We start from the raw sequence: 23,980 nt of genomic DNA, 5'->3' as shown, positions 1-23,980 counted from the left end.
GGAGGAAACCCACACAGACATGGGGAGAACGTGCAAACTCAACAGAATGTGCAAACTCAAGGCTGGAATTAAACCCGGTGCTGGAGCTAATGATGACTGTGAAACTATTGTCGATTGTTGCAAACACCCATCTGGTTCATTAATGTCCTTTTGGGAAGGAAGTCTACCGACCGTACCTAGTCTGGCCTTTGTGACTCCAGACCCACGGCAATTTGGTTGATTCATAAATGCCCTCTGTAACAGAGGGTAATTAGCGATGAGCCATAAATGCTGGCCCAGTCAGTGAAGCCCACATCCCATAAATGTGTAAAAACAACAGCAATTGGAGTACTGCAATACTCTTTATTTACATTTTCAAATTGTGACGGTTATATTTCAGCTACACAGATACAATCTATCATTGACCAGGCAGAAGAGCAGAAAATGCAAGACTAGGAAATAGACAAATCACAAAGAACCTAGGACAGAACCTAGGAAAGAACCTGCCCAGTGATCTGTGTAAGTCAGAGCGAGAAGCTGGCCTCAGTCAGTGAAGTCAAATCCTAAAAGCAATGTAAACTCCTTATGGGGCACCTGGAAAACCACACAGGATACTATCATCAGGACTGTACCCTCCTGTCTCCTGGTAAGATACATAACGGCTACAATCAGACATTTAGAGCAGATGGACTGAGATGGAGGAAACAATTCCCATTCCCCAACATTGCCAGCTACGGGAATGTCGGACAGGATCTTATTGTGCAGCCGGTGGAGGAAGGGGATTTAATGCGGAGGCGTTGGGGCAATAATCCATTCATGATTTGTAAGATTTTCTCCAGTATTGTTGTGAACTGTCAGGGAGATCAATTCACACCAGGAGGGCATCAATTCACACCAACACCAAACAGTTCTGGTGGGTCTGCATGCAGAACTCTCATGATACAAGACTTCAAACTCATAATTCAATATTGCACATGAATGTACGGTGCAGCTGGACACTGCTAGCTTCCCTGACTCCTTTATGGAGGGCCGTGGGACCGAGCATACACCCTGGACACAGTGTTGTGTTTTCCGACAATTTAAAATTACTCTAAATTGAAAGCTGGAGCCAGCCTTATCCCAAAATAAGAGCTGGAGGGATCGGTCTCTCCCGCCAATAGTAACCAAGGGTCTTCGGGGTTTAATCTATGGCTAGAATGCCTATTGCCAGCTACACCCAATGAGATGTGGCTCTAAAGGGTTATTGATTCACGTCAGATACACAAACCCCTCACCGGCGCAGCAAGTCTGTCACCAAACAAGTCAACTTTCTGTAACTTCTAGATTACAGCAGGACAGCACAAAATGTTTGAAGAAGGTGCAGGTGTTGGGTTCTGCCCCTAGGCTGTTCTCTTAGTGTGTATCAATAAGTCCCTTTGAAGTGCAACGTCAATGTTCGCAGTGGCTGCTCTCCCAGGGAGGGGGTCCGTGATTAGTGTCAGTTTGTTGAAGACTCCACGACCAAAGTAATCCGCAATGACGGAGAATCCATCCTTTGAACACTTCAGCTGGGAAAGAAACAATTAAGAGTGTTAGGGACAGGGACGACAGAGCATGGGATTAGTGACACGACACGACACAATCGGCGACACGACACAATCGGCGACACGACACAATCGGCGACACGACACAATCGGCGACACGACACAATCGGCGACACGACACAATCGGCGACACGACACAATCGGCGACACGACACAATCGGCGACACGACACAATCGGCGACACGACACAATCGGCGACACGACACAATCGGCGACACGACACAATCGGTGACACGTGTGGAGGAATGCCAGGCTCTGAGTAAGGCTCTGTCCAATGCACTGTGTTTTACACAGTCGACTGACCACTACGGTGGCATGGTGGCATAGTGGTTAGCACTGCTGCCTCACAGCACCAGGGTTCCAGGTTCGACTCTGGCTTGGGTCACTGACTGTGTGGAGTTTTCCCGTGTCTATGTGGGTTTCCTCCGGGTGCTTCGGTTCCTCCCACAGTCCAAAGACGTGCAGGTTAGTTGGCCATGTTAAATTGCCCCTCAGGGCAAAGATGGGGGAAGTGAGCCTAGGTAGGGTGCTCTTTCAGAGGGTCAGTGCAGGCTCAATGGGCCAAATGGCCTCCTTCTGCATTGTAGGAATTCTATGGATCTAGGTCCACAGTGACTCTGGGTCGCAGGAAAGAGGCAGTCTGAGTTTCAATTTCTGCATAGCTAGCTGTCAAAGGGGATCAGAATCAACTGCGATGGCCGTCAAGGGCAAGTACTCTGTCAGTCCTCAAACACAATACCGTCCTGTTAACCCTCGACCCTCGCATGCAAAACTTTTCGCATTACCTGGTGCTGGAACTTGTCATGAAGATCCTGTTTTTGCTCCTGGGCATGGATCATGTCCATGACTTTGCGGTTTTCGGGCATGCAAGTTGGACACTCGGAGTCAGTGTCTGCGTAACTCTCGAAGCAGTGCTGGTGGAAGGAGTGGCCACACAGGAAGTGGACAGATGGCAGCTCCAAGGGACTGTTACACATGCTGCACTTGGGCTTCTGAAAAATCTTAGCACTGACAACAGATAAACATCAACGTGATAACTCCGTCCTAAACACACAACTCTGTCCTAAACACGCGGCGACTCCGTCCTAAACACGCGACGACTCCGTCCTAAACACGTGACGTCTCCGTCCTAAACACACGGCGACTCCGTCCTAAACACGCGACAACTCCGTCCTGAACACACGACAACTCCGTCCTAAACACGCGACAACTCCGTCCTAAACACGCGACGACTCCGTCCTAAACACGCGACAACTCCGTCCTAAACACGCGACAACTCCGTCCTAAACACGCGACAACTCCGTCCTAAACACACAACTCCGTCCTAAACACGCGACAACTCCGTCCTAAACACACAACTCCGTCCTAAACACGCGACAACTCCGTCCTAAACACGCGACAACTCCGTCCTAAACACGCGACAACTCCGTCCTAAACACGCGACAACTCCGTCCTGAACACGCGGCGACTCCGTCCTGAACACGCGGCGACTCCGTCCTGAACACGCGGCGACTCCGTCCTAAACACGCGACGACTCCGTCCTAAACACGTGACGTCTCCGTCCTAAACACGCAACAACTCCGTCCTGAACACGCGGCGACTCCGTCCTAAACACGCGACGACTCCGTCCTAAACACGCGACGTCTCCGTCCTAAACACGCGGCGACTCCGTCCTAAACACGCGACAACTCTGTCCTGAACACGCGACAACTCCGTCCTGAACACGCGGCGACTCCGTCCTAAACACGCGACAACTCCGTCCTAAACACGCGGCGACTCCGTCCTAAACACGCGGCGACTCCGTCCTAAACACGCGGCGACTCCGTCCTAAACACGCGGCGACTCCGTCCTAAACACGCGGCGACTCCGTCCTAAACACGCGGCGACTCCGTCCTAAACACGCGATAACTCTGTCCTAATCCACAATCTTTCATTTAAAAATCTAACATGCAGGAGGGTGAGGAACACAGGTGAAAATGAGGAAGTTAGAGAAAGTGAGCTCATGTTCACAGCTAAAGGATGGAACCTGCTCTCTGCACACGGCAGTGTGGAGCTCAGGTTAAGCCTCTGCTTCCTGAAGACAGGAATGTTGAACCCCAACAAACCTCTCCGCAGCCCTGAGACAGAGTTACCCCAAAACCTTTGGAAAATGAATACCTTGAAGAGGAGCAAAACACATATCGCAGTCGTGCCAGATGTCAGGTGGTTTGGTTACAGGTTGAGTCCCAGTTTGCATTGTAGGTGAGATGCAGACAGGGGACATCAACCCCATTTTTAACTTCTACCTGACTCAATGAGGCAAAGAAACATCCTGGCTGCTTTATGCTAATTTACCTGCTCTTTAGTTCCTCAATCTCTTCTTGGATTTTCTTGGTTTCCTCTCGATATTGTTTGATCTTTCGCTCATCCTCAGCAATGTGGTCACTTTCCTGCTGCAGCTTGTTAATGAGATAATCCTTAATGACCGAAAGTGTGGCTGTGGAGTTATGAGCCAGCGTCTGTACAACTGAGAGAAGAGGAGGCCAGAGACAGCTCAGATTGATGAACAGAACCACTAAGACAGGCAGCAGAATCTCAAACAGCTTTTAAAGGGGAAGTGGGTAAATATTTGAAAGCAAACATTTAAAAGGTTTATGAGGAAAAGTCAAGGCAGAGATTGGGTAAATCTGGAAAGCCCTTTCAGAGAGAAAGCAACGGTGCAATGGGCTGAGTGGCCTCCATCAGTGCTGTTCAGTTCTCTTTTCAGAGGAGCAATGTGTTGCACCCAGGAATGAAGGGAATGGCAACGACCCTCCCCCAAGCTGGGATTTCTTTTGCCCAAACTGTACAATTGCTCCCTCCCTATTTCTGGTCTCGCAATTGTAAAGCACGTGGACAGTCCTTCTGTCAGGAGAACCAGGCCGTTGTGAAGTACCGGTGTGGTCAAGTGATCTGGTCTGTCTGCTTCATAGCAGTAAGCCCACTCACAGAGCAGTGTCTGCACAACATCATTCGGTATTTTACTGAACCTCTGTTACTGTAACCCAATGTTGTGCAATATGTTAACCACTGGCCACATGTGGTGAACTGGGAAACCAGATGTAGCTAATGAAAGTCCCACAGAATTGAAGCAGTGCAGCAAGCCATTTGGCCCATCGTGTTTGAACTGCTTCTCCAAACGAACATCGTGACTTAGTGCCGATTAGTAAAATGTAACAGACATCATCTCTGATCATGTGATTTGATGCAGATTGTCACATGCCGTGTGGCTGCCAACTTGGACCTTTCTGTGTTCTCTATTGAAGCAAACATCAGAGTAGACAAATCGTTCACTTCTTCAGCTATGGGATGCTGGCGGACGTTTGTGAAATAGGTAAGACCGCTTACACGATTGTATGTGCAGCTTCAGGTGGGGGAGGGGTAAAAGGAAACCTGGTGATTTGCCACTAGAATGACTTGGAAAGCACATTTCAAAATGGACAAAAGGATAGGTTGACCCGCAAGACATTCAGAGTTTAATCGGGTCAGTGGGTGAGTCCATTTCCACCCACAAAGGAAGCTGAGTTCCTGCTATAGGACACAATACAACGAGAAGACCCAGGCCTTACCCAGCAACGGAGGCATGAGGTTGTTCCTGTCAATGTGCCTCAACACATTGCCAATGTATTCCTTACAATCTTCCTCCTTTCGTGCAAAGTATCCCAGTGCTTGTTCCCACAGACAGGCCTCCTGCTCCCCGTACCACTCACATGTCTCAATCACCTTGGCATACTCATTGTTCTGCATGTGATAATGCATTATCTGCTGGTACCTGTACCGGCACAGAAAGTAGTTACAACATAGAATCGAGAGACACCAGAGACTAGGACAATGTCGATCCTTTTGCCCTTTCCTCAGTCAGCATTCTCTCCATAAAATAAATATTGGCCAGGGCAGTAGGGGGAAATCCCCCGATCCTCTTGAAACAGTGCCATGGGATTCCCATGGGATCCTTTACACCCGAGGAAGCACACAGGGTCCTCATTTGACATCACGGTATCTCAGGGTGCAGCAGTCCAGTAATATTGGTTCCCGGAGTGCAACTTGAACCCAGGATTTCTGACTCTGAAGGTGCTATCCTCTGAGCCACACTCGATGCTGCCACCCGGAGTCCCTCTATCCACGGCCTTTGCGTTCAAACTGTTCCAATGGTCTCACCTCTCCCCATTTCAACCTCCAGGAGGTACGACCTCCCAGCTTCTCCACATTCCACAAAATGTGACCTCCTGTATCCTTTCACTCTGTCACTGTTGGTCATGCCTTCAATTACCTGGATCTCTAAGCCCTGGAAGTCCTTCCCTAACCTCCCCGTCTGGCCCCCCCACCCCCTGCTAGCTCCCCCGACTCCCCCTCCCCCCGAGCTCCCAGACTCTTACACCCCCATCCCACCCCCGAGCTCCCTGACCCTCTTTCCCCCCACCAGCTCCCCTATGAGTAAAACTAACAGCAATGCTTGCTCTGAGTAAGCCTCTGAGCAGCAGCTGTAAATTATAAAAGACTGATACAGTCGGTGTCTTCGCAACAGATTAAGGATGTCACAACAATTCAGAAACACGAGTGATCTAATTCTGTACTCACAGTCGGCCCTGCTCGTACAGGTACAACACTCCATCTTTGAAATTATGCATTTGGCACAACACCAGTGCCTTGTCAAAGACAGCCTTAAATAATCCACTCTTCAACAGGCTCATCACATCTTCCTGCAGCTGTTTCTTTGCCTGAGTGAGAAATGCAACAATATCACCATTCAATACAGAGCCGTAGGCCACAGCAAAACAGAGCTCCGGCATCACTACTGACTGCCTGGAAGCACAAGGACGTCAAACTCGCTCGCCCTCCGTACCCACTACCCCTGGAGTTGGAATCAAAGTGCCATTGATCATTTTGAGTCCTGGCTCTTAAAACTGCACTTTTGTGAATGACACCACATTTTGGTGGTGAGCTGGAGTGGTCAGTACAGAGGGCGACAGCCATAACACAAGAGAACATTAATAAACAGAATGGGTCCACAAGCAATTAATGTCAATGTAGGTAAATGTGAGGTATTTCATTTTGGAGCAACAGTATGGAATCTTGGAGGTAAATACACACATCACTAACGGTAGTCACATAGATTAACAAGGTCATATAGAAAGCAAGCCAAACATGAGGGGGATTGTGAAGTAGAAAGGTTATACTAAACATATCAAATCTTAGCTCACACATGGAGAACATGTGCAATTTATAAAAAGGATTTAGAGACATTGGAGAAATGCAAGAAAGATTTAAGGATGATAGCAGAATTGTGAGGTCATATCTATCAAGAAATGAAGAACTATTTTATCTTGAAAAGAGACGGCTGAGGAGTGATGAATGAAATCAGGGTCTTCAAATTGTGGGTGAGTTTGATAAGAGTAGACACAGAATGTTTCCATTTGGGAAGAGCAAAACTCAAGGCCACCAAAAAATAATAGTTGCCAAGAAATCAAATAGAGAAATGTCTGCAGCCAGATACCAATGAGAATGTGGAACTCACTACCACAGGGAGTGGCTGAGGAAAATGGCATAAATGCAGGAAAAACACGAGGGAGAAAGTAAGAGAGGGTTACATTGATGGAGTGAGGGAGGAAGGACAGGAGACGGTTCTCGTTAATGCCAACACGGATTGGTCTGTGCTTTAAATTTGATATAATTATTCATTGATCAAACAGAGAGTGATGGAGCAAAGGCTTTTAGAAGGATGAGAGGGGATCTTATTGAAACTTACAAGATACTGCGAGGCCTGGATAGAGTGGATGTGGAGAGAATGTTTCCACTTCTAGGAAAAACTAGAACCAGAGGACACAATCTCAGACTAAAGGGACGATCCTTTAAAACAGAGATGAGGAGGAATTTATTCAGCCAGAAGGTGGTGAATCTGTGGAACTCTTTGCCGCAGAAGGCTGTGGAGGCCAAATCACTGAGTGTCTTTAAGACAGAGATAGCTAGGTTCTTGATTAATAAGGGGATCAGGGATTATGGGGAGAAGGCAGGAGAATGGGGATGAGAAAAATATCAGCCATGATTGAATGGTGGAGCAGACTTGATGGGCCGAGTGGCCTAATTCTGCTCCTATATCTTATGGTCTTATGGACATCAAGTGAGCACAAACATAAATGGGAATCTTCCCCAATAAATTAAGAATCTCAATTAAAAGTTCCAGAAGGGACAGTGGAAGAAATAGGAATTGCAGAGGACCAGAAAGAGGTGCTATTGAGGCTGTGATGATGGAAATTGTTGGAGGAGGAATTAGGAACATTTCCACCCCTCTACCCCACGCTGTACTCAGGATACAAAAGTATGTCTTCATTACCAATCTGCAAATCAGTGAAAATCTCAATGGGGGAAGACACAGCGTTCAAACCTGAGAATCCCCCTCGTGTGCCCAGTCCTGCAGTCGGAGTTCCAGAAGCGTATCGTACACACCCTGCGGCGAGTTAACCTGAACCTGGATCATGTGCTCCAAGAAATTCTTCAGCTCCCGTGGGTTGTTGGCAAAGATTGAAATAAATTGCTCGGAATTTGCCTAAAACAAAATAGAAAATCACAAGGAAAAGTGAGAAATATGGGCAACTTTAGGAAACCACTGGTCCAGCCCCGCTGGCTATTGTGTCCAACTCTGGGTAAGGCAACTTGGGAAATATGTCAATCCTTGGACAGGGTGAAGAGGAAATTTACAAGAATGATACCTGGGATGAATGGGCTTCAGATCCGGGGAGAGACTGGAGAAGCTCGGGTTGCTCTCTTTAGAATAGAGAACGTGTTAAGGAGTGATTTGATCAAGATGTACAGAACTAAGGTAAATAAGGAGAAACTGGTTCCATTGCTGGTTCTGTAACCAGAAGGGTGGGTGGGGGTACAATTAAGGAGATGAGAAGTTGTGTTTTAAATGCAGTGATTTGTGATCATTTGGAAGGTTCTGTCTGAAAGGGCGGCGGAAGCAAATTCAATAAGAAGTTTGAAAAGAGGGTTAGAAAGATCCTGGACTGGAAAACATCTGCAGGGCTCTGATAGGGCGGGTGGGAAAAGAGCAGAGTGGACTAATGGAATAACTCTTTCAAAGGCTGGCAGAGACACAATGAACCAAACAACCTCCACCTTTGGTGATATTGAGTGGGGTTGGCAGTGGGCTGTGCCAGTACCTTGTCCTTGTATCTGCTGACAGGCTCTCTCTCTGCTGGAGGGTCTCCTCCGGGTCTGTAGTCTGTACACAGGGCCTTCAGCAGCTCAGTGGTCTCATCTGGGGCGTGATGGATCAGTGTTTTCCCATATTTCATCATGTTCCTCTCTGCCTGGTCAAAGGGAAGCTTTGCAATGTAGTACAGAGCTTCCTGGTAGTTCTGTGAAGAAACAACAGATCCCTGGAATTAGGAGCTCAGAGAGGGGCAAGGAGGAAACATTTTACCCAATAGATCGCAGTTTTACATCTGGGGAATGTGGCGAATCAGTCTCTATAAAACATAGAACATACAGTGCAGTAGGAGGCCATTCGGCCCATCGAGTCTGCACTGACCCACTTAAGCCCTCACTTCCACCCTAACCCTGTAACCCAATAACTCCTCCTAACCTTTTTGGACACTAATGGCAATTTTAGCATGGCAATCCACCTAACCTGGACGTCTTTGGACGGTGGGAGGAAACCGGAGCACCCGGAGGAAACCCACGCAGACACAGGGAGAACGTGCAGACTCCGCACAGACAGTGACCCAGCGGGGAATCGAACCGGGGACCCTGGCGCTATGAAGCCACAGTGCTAACCACTATGCTACTGTGTTACTCCCAGGGGTTTCTGGAGGGTACAAAATGTGACCAACTTGTCACCCATTTCTCTTGTGCTCAATTACAAAACTCAACGCTTGTGTTGGCTGTGCTGTGGGAGAGTGATAATGGAATGAAGAACATCTGCAGACACAAGTAGACAGTCTAATCTGTAACGATCCAGGGTCACATTCCCAGCCACTTATTTTAAAAAAAAATTTAGAGTACCTACTTGATTTTTTTCCAATTAAGGGACAATTTTGCGTGGCCAATCCACCTAGTGTGCACCTCTTTGGGTTGTGGGGGTGAAACCCACGCAAACACGGGGAGAATATGCAAACTCCACACGGACAATGACCCAGAGCCGGGATCGAACCTGGGACCTCGGTGCTGTGAGGCAGCAGGGCTAACCCACTGCGCCACCGCGCTGCCCCAACCGTGCTTATTACACACCGATTCCTGCTCGTTAATTTCCCAGGGACAGAGATGGAGTTGTTGCAACATCTGATAACAGATCCAAGCACTGGAAAACCGGCAGAGCAGAAGAGAGAAACAACAAGATGGCAGGGTGCAGAACACAGTGCCTGGGTGTGAACAGGGTCTATACAAATGCCTCCTCCCCGTTCAGCCCCTGTCAGATAGACACACATTGGTGCCATTGTTCAGAGGAGGAGCAGCTGACAGCAGCAAAAGAGTTACCTTGATATCCTCGAGCTGGATCTTCAGGTACCATTCGTGGTGGCAGTGTTTATCAGCCAGATAGACAGCATGTCTGTAATACCCCGCCTGCCGCAGCACCTTGATGGCAGTCTCAACGTCAAAGTGGACCTCACTGTCGCTGGTCTGCGATGAAAGTGAATAAAGATCAAAATGCAGAGGTCAATCCCAAATCTGAACTGCCGACTAGCAGGAAATATAAATAGCACCTTTCACAACCTTCACTTTCCCTCGGAGCCCCCCCCAGGATCCCCATGTCCGCTGACACCCCCCCCCCCCCCCCCCCCATCCCCCACTCCCCCCGCCACCAGTCAGACCCACCTATCCAGTGTTCTCTTCAGAGTCTCAAGCTCATAGATTCTGAGTGAAACTGTGAACAGCAAAAGGATGCTGAAGGACTTGTGTTTCCTCATTGTGAATCAGCAGGTTGTTTGTGTGCTGGGGGCCGGTAGGCAGTGGGAAGAGTTGCTGATTTTACCTTGATGAACTCCTCCAGCTTGGAGCTGTCTTTCAGTTTAGTGTAACAGTTCAGGAGAAGTGTTGTGTGGTCCTCATTAGCCAGTGTCTGCCGGTGCAAGGCCTGAAGGTAAGCGGTTAGGTTGTGGATCCGCTGTGCATCCAGAAACTTCCGTATCACATAGGATGGCTCCAGCTTTCCGATCGTGCTGCAGTGAGGAAGAGGTTTAGTGATGTCATGAAACAGTCACACAATCGCTGGGACTCCTAACCACCTGGCTATGTGGCGTGTTCTCCAATCTGAGGGCTGGAGTTGGAGCTGGGCTTTGGTTCTGCTATTCTGTGCCATTCATTAATCAGTTTTATGCCTGTTGGAAGGTGACTTGTGACTGTGGATCAGAAGCAATCCCCCTACCCACCCTTCAGGAACTGAGCGGCACGCACCGGGCGGTCTGGGCACCGGGAGGTCCGGACCGCATGTACCGCGTGGTCTGGGCCGCACGTACCGCGTGGTCTGGGCCGCACGTACCGCGTGGTCTGGGCCGCACGTACCGCGTGGTCTGGGCCGAACGTACCGCGTGGTCTGGGCCGCACGTACAGGGTGGTCTGGGCTGCACGTACCGCGTGGTCTGGGCTACACGTACCGCGTGGTCTGGGCTACACGTACAGGTTGGTCTGGGCTGCACGTACAGGGTGGTCCGGGCCGCACGTACAGGTTGGTCCGGGCTGCATGTACAGGGTGGTCTGGGCTGCACGTACCGCGTTGTCTGGGCTGCACGTACAGGTTGGTCTGCGCTGCACGTACAGGTTGGTCTGCGCTGCACGTACAGGTTGGTCTGGGCTGCACGTACCGCGTGGTCTGGGCTGCACGTACCGCGTGGTCTGGGCTGCACGTACCGCGTGGTCTGGGCTGCACGTACCGCGTGGTCTGGGCTGCACGTACCGCGTGGTCTGGGCTGCACGTACCGCGTGGTCTGGGCTGCACGTACCGCGTGGTCTGGGCTGCACGTACCGCGTGGTCTGGGCTGCACGTACCGCGTGGTCTGGGCTGCACGTACCGCGTGGTCTGGGCTGCACGTACCGCGTGGTCTGGGCTGCACGTACCGCGTGGTCTGGGCTGCACGTACCGCGTGGTCTGGGCTGCACGTACCGCGTGGTCTGGGCTGCACGTACCGCGTGGTCTGGGCTGCACGTACCGCGTGGTCTGGGCTGCACGTACCGCGTGGTCTGGGCTGCACGTACAGGTTGGTCTGGGCTGCACGTACAGGTTGGTCTGCGCTGCACGTACAGGTTGGTCTGGGCTGCACGTACAGGTTGGTCTGGGCTGCACGTACCGCGTGGTCTGGGCTGCACGTACCGCGTGGTCTGGGCTGCACGTACCGCGTGGTCTGGGCTGCACGTACCGCGTGGTCTGGGCTGCACGTACCGCGTGGTCTGGGCTGCACGTACCGCGTGGTCTGGGCTGCACGTACCGCGTGGTCTGGGCTGCACGTACCGCGTGGTCTGGGCTGCACGTACCGCGTGGTCTGGGCTGCACGTACCGGATGTACTGCTGGATGGCACCATCATGATCGCCTTTCACATACAGGTGGTCACCGTAATGGCGGAAGATTTCCGCTAGTCCATCATTATCTAAATGGTGACTCTTTGCCAGGTTGATTGCCATAACAAACAGGTTCTTCTTAAATAACATCTGTCAAACAGGAACAATGTCTCATCAGCAAAGATTAGCATTTAGATAAGGCCAATAATCTGTAGAAAACACATTTCAGGGCTCTTCACTGGACAGAATCTGACACCAAGCAACATAAAGAACTAACAGCACAGGAGACTAAAAACTTTGCCAAAGTGCTACCCTGTTAAGGATTGTCGAAGAGGAGGACAAAGGGGTAAAGAGATGGTGAAGGTTTGGGGAGGAGATTACAGAGTTCAGGGTCCTGGACAATGGAAGCATGATTACCAATGCTGGAACAATGAAAACTGGGACTGCACGAGAAACAGGAGTTGGAGGACAAAACTAGAGTACTCAGCTGTCATCTCACCAAAGCTCCATATAAATGCAGCAAGGTTTCCTACTCCAACTCCAGGATACAATGCCTACAAGTTAGCTTCATGTTTCATCTACAAGGATATCCAAATCCCTCTGAACTACAACGCATAATAGTACGTCACCATTTCCAAAGGTTATGTTTTGTGGTTCCTCCTCCCAAATATGAATAACCTCACATTTGCCCACGCTATACTCCAGTACGATATTTTACTTCAATATTGCAAGGGGGATCTCCCCGGTTAATTAACTGTGCAAACTTCAACTGTGCGATTCAAACATGTCCGGGATCATCAGCCAAACATGAGACAGAAACTGAATGCCTATTTCCACTGGTCAGAAAGCTGCTTTAAACGTGTAACCTCACCACGAGTCTTAAACATACTCGCAAATTACTGATTTGTTTGAGAAGCCTTTCTGTTACCACAATGCAAACAAAACCCCCTGACAGACAGAACCCCAGCTCATTGCCTCAATCGAAGCACATCACCTCTGACAGTGCAACACCCCCGTGTTCGGTATCAACATAGATCAAGGAGCTCAATTTATGGAGTGGGTCTTGAACTTCATCATGATTTCCAGCATGCAGCTGTCACTAGAGTTTATTTTTTTTTAAATTTAGAATACCCAATTATTTTTTCCAATTAAGGGGCAATTTAGAGTGGCCAATCTACCTACCCTGCACATCTTTGGGTTGTGGGGGTGAAACCCACGCAGACACGGGGAGAACGTGCAAACTCCACACGGACAGTGACCCAGAGCCGGGATCGAACCTGGGACCTCAGCGCCGTGAGGCGGTTGTGCTAACCGCTGCGCCACCGTGCTGCCCTGTCACTAGCGTTTATTGCCCATTATTAGTTGCCAAAGCTGACGGTAATGAGCTGCCTTTTCTGAACCACGAGTAACAGGTTAATATAAAAGGAGTAACTTTGGGAGATGAATTCAGAGAGCATGTTAATGAGGGACTGGAGTCACAGAGCACATTTCCTTCCCTCAAGGACACGAGTAAACCAGTTTTTTGTGATAGCTCCATGATCACTTTTACTGAGACCAGCTTAGTTCGAATTACTGAATTCGAATTTTTGAAGTTTTATATTTGTTTATAAATTTAAAGTGCCCAATTATTTTTTTCCCAATTAAGGGGCAATTTAGTGTGGTCAATCCACCTGCCCTGCACATCTTTGGGTTGTGGGCTGAGACCCGCGCAGGCACGGGGAGAATGTGCAAACTCCACAAGGACAGTGACCCGGGTCCTCAACGCCATGAGGCAGTAGTGCTAACCACTGTGCCACCCATTTTTGAAATTTTATACAGAGATTTGCACTCATTCAGCATTTGCCACTACAACACTGCAGCCCAAATATTAGACACAGAGTGCTCCACCTCCACCATTCTGACATGATTCATATTGAGCAAATTGTACATGGGCCTCTGCTATTGTGAGTGTCTGCCTCCCGCTGACCACCCTGGGTCTGCAAGGTCAGTACCTCAAGTTTTGTCTGCGTGTCTTTCTCCTGCAGAACGCTGATTTTCCGATTGCTGGTCAGCACGTAGAGTGATCCCCACTCGGACATAACATCAACAATGTCATCAAAAGCCGCCATGTAGGCGATGAATTTATTTTCGAGGTCGTATATGGTTAATATCTGCTTTTCACAGGATTGTTCATTCCCTCCAACAAAATCAGTCCTGGGGGAAAGAAGCAGTGAAAGATGAGACAGTGAGGGAAACCCGCAGCTCAGACCTCCCACACAGCAAAATAATTCCACCCAAAAACAAAAACATTTACAATTTATTCCCTGTCTGATTGGAGTTGCACATCCAGCACTTGTTTAATATGCCAGGGTAGAGCTTGAACCTACAACTTTAAAAAATGAATTCTTGGGCATTGTGAGGATGACATTCAATACCCATTCCTCTTTTCCCCTGGGGGAGGTCACCCCAGTCCAACACCGGCATCTCCACACCCCTGGGGGTGGAGATGGGGCTTTGTGAACGGGAACAGAATGGCAGGTTTCAGTCCATAATCTCATCCACCATCACCGCATAACCAATGGAATCAGACCTCAGGACACTCCAAGCCCATCCTGAAGACCCTGGCCTTGGCAACCCCATCTCCCTCTCAGCTGAGAGGTGGAATTCACCATCAATAACTTACTCAACCTAAAGGGTGCTTTAATCGATATCTAACCCCGTGCTGTCCCTGTCCTGGGAGTGTTTGATGGGGACAGTGTAGAGGGAGCGTTACTCTGTATCTAACCCCGTGCTGTACCTGTCCTGGGAGTGTTTGATGGGGACAGTGTAGAGGGAGCTTTACTCTGTATCTAACCCCGTGCTGTACCTGTCCTGGGAGTGTTTGATGGGGACAGTGTAGAGGGAGCTTTACTCTGTATCTAACCCCATGCTGTACCTACCCTGGAGAGTTTGATGGGGACAATGTAGAGGGAGCTTTACTCTGTATCTAACCCCGTGCTGTACCTGTCCTGGGAGTGTTTGATGGGGGCAGTGTAGAGGGAGCTTTACTCTGTATCTGACCCCTTGCTGTACCTGTCCTGGGAGTGTTTGATGGGGGCAGTGTAGAGGGAGCTTTACTCCGTATCTAACCCCATGCTGTACCTGTCCTGGGAATGTTTGATGGGGACAGTGTACAGGCAGCGTTACTCTGTATCTAACCCCGTGCTGTACCTACCCTGTGAGTGTTTGATGGGGACAGTGTAAAGGGAGCTTTACTCTGTGTCTAACCCCGTGCTGTACCTACCCTGTGAGTGTTTGATGGGGACAGTGTAAAGGGAGCTTTACTCTGTATCTAACCCTGTGCTGTACCTGTCCTGGGAGTGTTTGATGGGGACAGTGTAGAGGGAGCTTTACTCTGTATCTGACCCGTGCTGTACCTGTCCTGGGAGTGTTTGATGGGGACAGTGTAGAGGGAGCTTTACTCTGTATCTAACCCCGTGCTGTACCTACCCTGGAGAGTTTGATGGGGACAGTGTAGAGGGAGCTTTACTCTGTATCTAACCCAATGCTGTACCTGTCCTGGGAGTGTTTGATGGGGACAGTGTGGAGGGAGCTTTACTCCCATGTGAGGGTGATTAATCCTGGGTTTGCTGCTGCAATGTTTATTACTGGTCTAATTAATTCTAGTCTGGACTTCATAACTGAGAGCTGATTTTTTTCTTCAAATGAATTGGTGACTGTCAAAAGCTCCATAATAACAACCCCCAAGACAGGAAATGAAAGTATTCTCATACTTGGAGATCTTCTTTTCCTTCGAGACGATGATGAGGTAACCGCGATACCAGTGAACAATCTGTTTCTGCCCATCGAAAGCAAAGCAGGGGCCACGCTCATCGGGCTGGTACAGATAGACACAGTCATCGCCCGCAACAATCAGCTGGTTATCTTGCGAGGGATCACACAGGGCGCAACAGTGCAGACTGCAGCCATGGTTATCCAGCTCAACCACAGGGAAATCCTTCACTGAAACATTGAACGACTACAAAAGAGTGCAAAGTGAGAGCAAGAAAGAACTTGCATTTATACAGCACAAACAATTCAGGAAATCCCAAAGCACTTTACAGACAATGACATTCTTTGAAGCAGAGTTACTGTTGTAATGCAAGAAATATGGCAGCCAATCAGTGCACAGTAAAATCTCACAAACTGCAACATAATAATAATAGCTTAGTATCACAAGTCAGCTTCAATTAAGTTACTGTGAAAAGCCCCTATTCACCACATTCCTGCGCCTGTTTGGGGAGGCCAGTACGGGAATTGAACCCACCCTGCTGGCATTGTTCTGCATTACAAGCCAATTGTTGTTTAGCCCACTGTGCTATACCGGCCCCAATATGCTAATGACTAACCTAATCTGGTTCAGTGTCGCTAATAAAAAATAAACAACGGCAAGGAAATTGGGGCCGACACTCTTGCGCCTCTTCAAATCATTCCTGCCATATTTTACATACACCATGGGTGCAGGCTGGGCCTCAGTTTAACATCTTATTCTAAGGTACACCCTCGGCACTGCTGCCCCCTCTCTCGACAGCACTGTCCACCCGCTACACCCCCTTCACCCAAGACAGCACCTTTTCCCCCCCCCAGCAGTGCAGCACCCCCTCAGCGCAGGCCCTCTGGCAGCGCAGCACTCCCTCAGCGCAGGCCCTCTGGCAGCGCAGCACTCCCTCAGCGCAGGCCCTCTGGCAGCGCAGCACTCCCTCAGTACTGACCCTCTGACAGTGCAGCACTCCCTCAGTACTGACCCTCTGACAGTGCAGCACTCCCTCAGTACAGACCCTCTGACAGTGCGGCATTCCCTCAGTACTGACCCTCTGACAGTGCAGCACTCCCTCAGTACTGACCCTCTGACAGTGCAGCACTCCCTCAGTACTGACCCTCTGACAGTGCGGCACTCCCTCAGTACTGACCCTCTGACAGTGCAGCGCTCCCCCAGTACTGACCCTCTGACAGTGCGGCACTCCCTCAGTACTGACCCTCTGACAGTGCGGCACTCCCTCAGTACTGACCCACTGACAGCGCAGCACTCCCTCAGTACTGACCCTCTGACAGTGCGGCACTCCCTCAGTACTGACCCTCTGACAGTGCGGCACTCCCTCAGTACTGACCCACTGACAGCGCAGCACTCCCTCAGTACTGACCCTCCCACAGTGCAGCGCTCCCTCAGTACTGACCCTCTGACAGTGCAGCACTCCCTCAGTACTGACCCTCTGACAGTGCAGCACTCCCTCAGTACTGACCCTCTGACAGTGTGGCGCTCCCTCAGTACTGACCCTCTGACAGTGCGGCACTCCCTCAGCACTGACCCTCTGACAGTGCGGCACTCCCTCAGTACTGACCCACTGACAGCGCAGCACTCCCTCAGTACTGACCCTCTGACAGTGCAGCACTCCCTCAGTACTGACCCTCTGACAGTGCAGCACTCCCTCAGTACTGACCCTCTGACAGTGCGGCGCTCCCTCAGTACTGACCCTCTGACAGTGCGGCGCTCCCTCAGTATCACAATTGATGCCCTGGTAGCCTTGGCACTGGCCAGAGATTAAACCTCAATTCAACATCAACAGGGCAGTTGTCATGAATCTACTGGGGAAAGAGCTACTCTGCTTTGCTGTTTCTCAAACAACATGGTTAATTGGAGCTTTGACAAAGGGTCATCTGGACTCGAAATGTTCGCTGTTTTCTCTCCCTACAGATGCTGCCAAATCTGCTGAGATTTTCCAACATTTTCTCTTTGGTTAATTGGTGCGTGACCCACCAATCCTCAGTCAAACTGCTACAATATGATCAGTGATAATTTTTGTTCAGCTGCTGAATCTCCTCCTATCAGAGAGAATCACAGTGTGCGCTCAACACATTCCTTTCCAATACTCACTTTCCCTCCTTTCCAACACTCACTTTCCCAATGTTAAAAACAAATCCCACCCACCTTGACATTCTCGGTAGTAACGACAAAGAGATGGGTCTGTTTCCCAGATTGCTGGAATCCAAGGCCAGTGATGGGGTAGGTGGCCTCTGGTAGAACCTCGGTCTTGCTGTGTCTGTCACGAGTGATGTCCCCTTTCTTCAGGACAACACTACCGTCCGTGAAACCTGCAGAGGACAGAGTGGTTGAGGTGAACAGTGTAAATGTATTGAGGGGAAAGCCAGATAAACACACGGAAAGGAAAGGAATATGTTATGTTGACAGTGAGGAAGCTGATCTGCAACACAAACATCAGAACAGAACCGTTGGGCTGAATTCCTGATTCTTTGTTGTAAATTCATAGTAACAAAAAAAAAAATCCTGACTTTAGAAGAGGAAGAGCCACTGAAAGAATGTAACTGTTTAAAGAGACTGATTCCGTTTTTTGCAGGGTGACAGAGGAGGGTTTAATGGTGCAGGATACCTCCGAGCAGATGCATTGCACGGTGGAGCATTGAGTTTCACAGGTCAGTGATGCCCCAGATTGTATTGACTTGTGCTGTTAAGCTGATCTCAGCAAAATAAGCAGCAGTTACTGCCGATTACCAATTGCCATGTAGTTAAGGTTCTCATGGACGGTGAGGCAGGAGACTTCCGTGGGCTTATTTCCAGGAATTGCAGAAAATATCCGCGTGCAGAGAGGATTCCCACTGCTGTCCTGCTTCTCCAGATTCCAGACTTTCACCTGGAACGGAAAGTAAAATTAAAACACTGAGTTCCATGAATTCCATGTTTATTGGAAATCCAGCTGTTATCTCCACCTCATCAATTCCCACCACAATTCCCAAATCTGCAAAATTTCCCGACAAAACACCTTGATCTCAGAGATAAACAGCTTAAAATAAAACAAACACCAGGAATTCTTCTGGAGCGAAGAACATGGTCAATATCTGACTGCATCACCTGAGGGTCTGTGAGTCAGGAGTAGCACAAAGAAAAAAGAACAAAGAACAAAGAAAAATTACAGCACAGGAACAGGCCCTTCGGCCCTCCAAGCCTGCACCGATCCAGATCCTCTATGTAAAACTGTCGCCTATTTTCTAAGGATCTGTATCCCATCCTTTTGGTAATGTGGCGACCAGAACTGTACGCAGTATTCCAAATGTGGCCGAACTAAAGTCTTATACAACTGTAACATGACCTGCCAACTCCTTCCGATGAAGGCAAGCCTTCTTGACCACTCTATCGACCTGTGCAGCCACCTTCAGGGTACAATGGACCTGAACACCCAGATCTCGCTGTACATCAATTTTCCCCAGGGATTTTTCATTTACCGTATAGTTCGCTCTTGAATTGGATCTTCCAAAATGCATCACCTCGCATTTGACCGGATTGAACTCCATCTGCCATTTCTCCGCCCAACTCTCCAATCTATCTATATTCTGCTGTATTCTCTGACAGTCCCCTTCACTATCTGCTACTCCAACAATCTTAGTATCATCTGCAAACTTGCTAATCAGACCAGCTATACCTTCCTCCAGATCATTTATGTATATCACAAACAACAGTGGTCCGAGCACGGATCCCTATGGAACACCGCTGGTCACAGTTCTCCATTTTGAGAAACTCCCTTCCACTACTACTCTCTGTCTCCTGTTGCCCAGCCAGTTCTTTATCCATCTAGCTAGTGCACCCTGGACCCCATGAGACTTCACTTTCTCCATCAGCCTACCATGGGGAACCTTATCAAATGCCTTACTGAAATCCATGTATATGACATCTGCAGCCCTTCCCTCATCAATCAACTTTATCACTTCCTCAAGGAATTCTATTAAGTTGGTAAGACATGACCTTTCCTGCACAAAACCATGTTGTCTATCACTGATAAGCTCATTTTCTTCCAAATGTGAATAGATCCTATCCCTCAGTATCTTCTCCAGCAGTTTCCCTACCACTGACGTCAAGCTCACTGGTCTATAACTCCCTGGATTATCCCTGCTACCCTTCTTAAACAAGGGGACAACATTAGCAATTCTCCAGTCCTCCGGTACCTCACCCGTGTTCAAGGATGCTGCAAACATATCTGTTAAGGCTCCAGCTATTTCCTCTCTCACTTCACTCAGTAACCTGGGATAAATCCCATCCGGACTTGGGGACTTGTCCACCTTAATGCCTTTTAGAATACCCAACACATCCTCCCTCCTTATGCCGACTTGACCTAGAGTAATCAAACATCCATCCCTAACCTCAACATCCGTCATGTCCCTCTCCTCGGTGAATACCGATGCAAAGTACTTGTTAAGAATCTCACTTATTTTCTCTGACTCCACGCATAACTTTCCTCCTTTGTCCTTGAGTGAGCCAACCCTTTCTCTAGTTACCCTCTTGCTCCTTATATATGAATAAAAGGCTTTGGGATTTTCCTTAACCCTGTATGCTAAAGATATTTCATGACCCCTTTTAGCCCTCTTGATTCCTCGTTTCAGATTGGTCCTACATTCCCAATATTCTTCCAAAACTTTGTCTGTCTTCAGTCGCCTAGACCTTATGTATGCTTCCTATTTCCTCTTAGCTAGTCTCACAATTTCACCTGTCATCCATTGTTCCCTAATCTTGCCATTTCTATCCCTCATTTTCACAGGGACATGTCTGTCCTGCACTCTAATCAACCTCTCTTTAAAAGCCTCCCACATATCAAATGTGGATTTACCTTCAAACAGCTGCTCCCAATCCACATTCCCCAGCTCCTGCTGAGTTTTGGTATAGTTGGCCTTCCCCCAATTTAGCACTCTTCCTTTAGGACCACTCTCGTCTTTGTCCATGAGTATTCTAAACCTTACGGAATTGTGATCACTATTCCCAAAGTAATCCCCGACTGAAACTTCAACCACCTGGCCGGACTCATTCCCCAACACCAGGTCCAGTTTGGCCCCTTCCTGAGCTGGACTATTTACATACTGCTCTAGAACACTCTCCTGGATGCTCCTGACAAATTCGGCTCCATCTAGACCTCTGACACTAAGTGTATCCCAGTCAATGTTGGGAAAATTAAAATCTATCACCACCACCCTGTTGCTCCTACATCTTTCCATAATTTGTTTACATATTTGTACCTCTATCTCACGCTCCCCGTTGGGAGGTCTGTAGTACAGCCCCAACATTGTTACCGCACCCTTCCTATTTCTGAGCTCTGCCCATATCGCCTCACTGCTCGTGTCCTCAATCGTGCCCTCCTTCAGCACACCTGTGATATCCTCTCTGACCAGTAATGCAACTTCTCCACCCCTTTTACCTCCCTCTCTAACCCGTCTGAAGCATCGAAATCCTGGGATATTTAGTTGCCAATCCTTCCCTTCCCCTCAACCAAGTCTCAGTAATACCAATAACATCATACACCCAGGTACTAATCCAAGCCCTAAGTTCATCTGCCTTGCCTACTACACTTCTTGCATTAAAACAAATGCACCTCAGACCACCAGTCCCTTTGCGTTCATCATCTGCTCCCTGCCTACTCTTCCCCTTAGTCACGCTGACTTCATGATCTAGTTCCTTACAGGCTTTAATTACTACCTCCTTACTGTCCACGAACCTCCTCATTTGGTTCCCATCCCCGCCACATTAGTTTTAACACTCCCCAACAGCATTAGCAAAAGCACCCCCAAGGACATTGGTTCCAGTCCTGCCCAGGTGTAGCTTGTTACTGGTTAGCCTAACTCTTAGTCAGTGTACCAGCAGCACACTGCAGCTCACATGCCTGGTCCCCCTGCACAACCACCCAGATGAGGTACCGGGGACAAGGAGTGTCTATAGAACCAGCACCCCAGGAGTCAGGGCCCTCAGGAGAGTTGAAGAGAGAACCGGGCAGGGTGAAAGAGAGGGATAAATTTTATTTTAGACATTTTACCCGTTGCTCATTTTGAAGTTAAGTTGAACAATCGTTTCAGCTTCTGTGTGTCTGACATTTCACTTTCATACAGCCACGGATATGGTAGTGCCCTGATTGCTCATTAGGAGTTTTATTTATTCAGCCATGGGATGTGGGCGTCGCTGGCTGAGCCAGCATTTATTGCCCAGGGGGCATTTAAGAGTCAACAACATTGTTGTGGGTCTGGAGTCACGTTTGGGCCACACCAGGTAAGGATGGCAGATTTCCTTCCCTAAAGGACATGAGGTTTTTTATTGTTTTATTTATTTATTTTTAAAATTTAGTGTACCCAATTAATTTTTTCCAATTAAGGGACAATTTAGCGTGGCCAATCGACCTTCCCCGTACATCTTTGGGTTGTGGGGGCTAAACCCACGTAAACACGGGGAGAATGTGCAAACACCACACGGACAGTGACCCAGAGCCGGGATCGAACCTGGGACCTCGGCGCCGTGAGGCTGCAGGGTTAACCCACTGCGCCACCGTGCTGCCCTACATTAGGTTTTTTATGACAATGATTTCATGGCCATCATTAGACTTTTAATTTCAGGCTTTTTTTGTTGAATTCACGTTCCACCATCTGCCATGGTGGGATTCAAACTGGGTCCCCAGAGCATTATTCTGTCCAATGACACCAATAGACCACCGCTTCCCCCAATTACACACTTGGTTCATTTGCTGATTAACTAGGTTTACGTCACTCACCAAAGGGTTAATGCCTAGCTCATCCTCACCCACCGAGACCAGGATACTGTGTTGTTTGAGTTGGTAGAGGTGTGTAACTCGCAGCTTGTATGCCTGGAAGGAGCTGGATTGTAATGTCCGCGACAGGGACCAGATAGTCCCCTCAATATGTGCTCTATTGTTAAGGAACTCATTCATTACAATCTCAGCAAAACTAACATCTACAGGGGAGAAGAAAGTTTCACAAACAGGTCACAAATATGAACCACAATTGATCTGATCACCGTCAGGAAATGTAATTTCTCACTGGCAACTGTTTCTTTAAAACTGACCCAGGAGTCAGAGAGTGAAGCATCTGCACTTCCCTCCGGCTCTTGTACAAAACAACCTGGAATCTCCAGTAGTCAAGAACAGGAATGTGATGAGCGCCCAGCCCGAGGAGAGGTGGAACCCGGTCCCCAGGCTGAGGCCCGGTCCGGGGTGAGGTGGAACCCGGACCACAGGCTCTGGGGTCCAGCCCAGGGAGTGGAACCCAGGGAGGTGGGGTGGAAATCGGACCTCAGGCTCTGCGGCCCAGCCCGGGGGAGGTGGAACCCGGGCCCCAGGCTCTGCGGCCTACTCCGGCCTCTGCAGCCGCGGGTTGAAGTGAAGGATATCGCCCAGCACCAGGCTGCCTCTGCCGCTGGTGCAGACGCTGATGGCCGAGTCCCCGGGGCAGCGGAATTCCCGCTCCGCCTCCCCGCGCTCCACCAGCGGCTCCTTGTCGAAGAAAACGAAGCGTCTCCATTGCAGGAAGGCCGCCATCTTGCACCGTCACATGACCCACACACGTGATCTGCGTCATGTGACCGCTCTTAAAGGGGCCGCATGTTGGCCTGGAGTCACCTGATCGGCCAGAAGCGACCATTCAGCCCATCGCGCTTGTTCCACCATTCAATAAGATCACGATCTGGATTCTACTGTCCTGCCTCCGTCCCTCCCAAACCGATCGATCGAGGCCGTGAACCTGCTCACCGACACAAACCCTCGGCCAGAGAATTCCAAAGATCACAACCCTCAAAACAAACCTCTCCTCAACTCGGCCCTCAATGGCCAACACCTCACGCAGTGGCAATGCCCATCATCATGGCCCAGCCTTCTTCCCCAAGGTGGCCATGGTTGTTTGAACTGGATGGCTTCTTGCTGGCCCGTTTCAGAATTCAGTTTGGAGTAACCACATTGCTATGGATCTGGCGTCACAGACACCGAGCTAACTCAGGGCAGAAGCATTTTCCCCCCTCAAGGCCATTAATGAATCAGATGAGTTTTCCCAACAATGCACCGGGTCCGTATCACATCTATTGATCCTGGCTTTCTTTATGTTTCTATAATTTGTTGAA

General features: G+C 49.2%; 1 protein-coding gene across 1 annotated transcript; it reads right to left on the bottom strand.

Moving 5' to 3' along the window:
* Positions 1-322: 322 nt before the first annotated feature.
* vps11 (VPS11 core subunit of CORVET and HOPS complexes) lies at positions 323-23,426 on the bottom strand. The gene is made up of 16 exons (XM_038779199.1): positions 23,258-23,426; positions 22,623-22,771; positions 18,599-18,737; positions 18,017-18,180; positions 15,825-16,069; positions 14,064-14,265; positions 12,071-12,222; positions 10,552-10,738; positions 10,056-10,199; positions 8,741-8,938; positions 7,963-8,124; positions 6,159-6,298; positions 5,150-5,352; positions 3,897-4,068; positions 2,348-2,570; positions 323-1,526 (listed from the first exon to the last, which is right to left on the bottom strand). The coding sequence occupies exons 1-16, from the start codon at positions 23,403-23,405 to the stop codon at positions 1,359-1,361; spliced, it is 2,796 nt and encodes a 931-aa protein (XP_038635127.1). The 5' UTR covers positions 23,406-23,426; the 3' UTR covers positions 323-1,358.
* Between the last annotated feature and the right edge of the window lie 554 nt (positions 23,427-23,980).

Source organism: Scyliorhinus canicula, chromosome 19 (assembly GCF_902713615.1).
Source record: "Scyliorhinus canicula chromosome 19, sScyCan1.1, whole genome shotgun sequence".
Lineage (NCBI taxonomy): Eukaryota > Metazoa > Chordata > Chondrichthyes > Carcharhiniformes > Scyliorhinidae > Scyliorhinus > Scyliorhinus canicula.
Note: the sequence above shows the minus strand (reverse complement) of the source record. Positions and strands in the feature narration are given on the sequence as shown.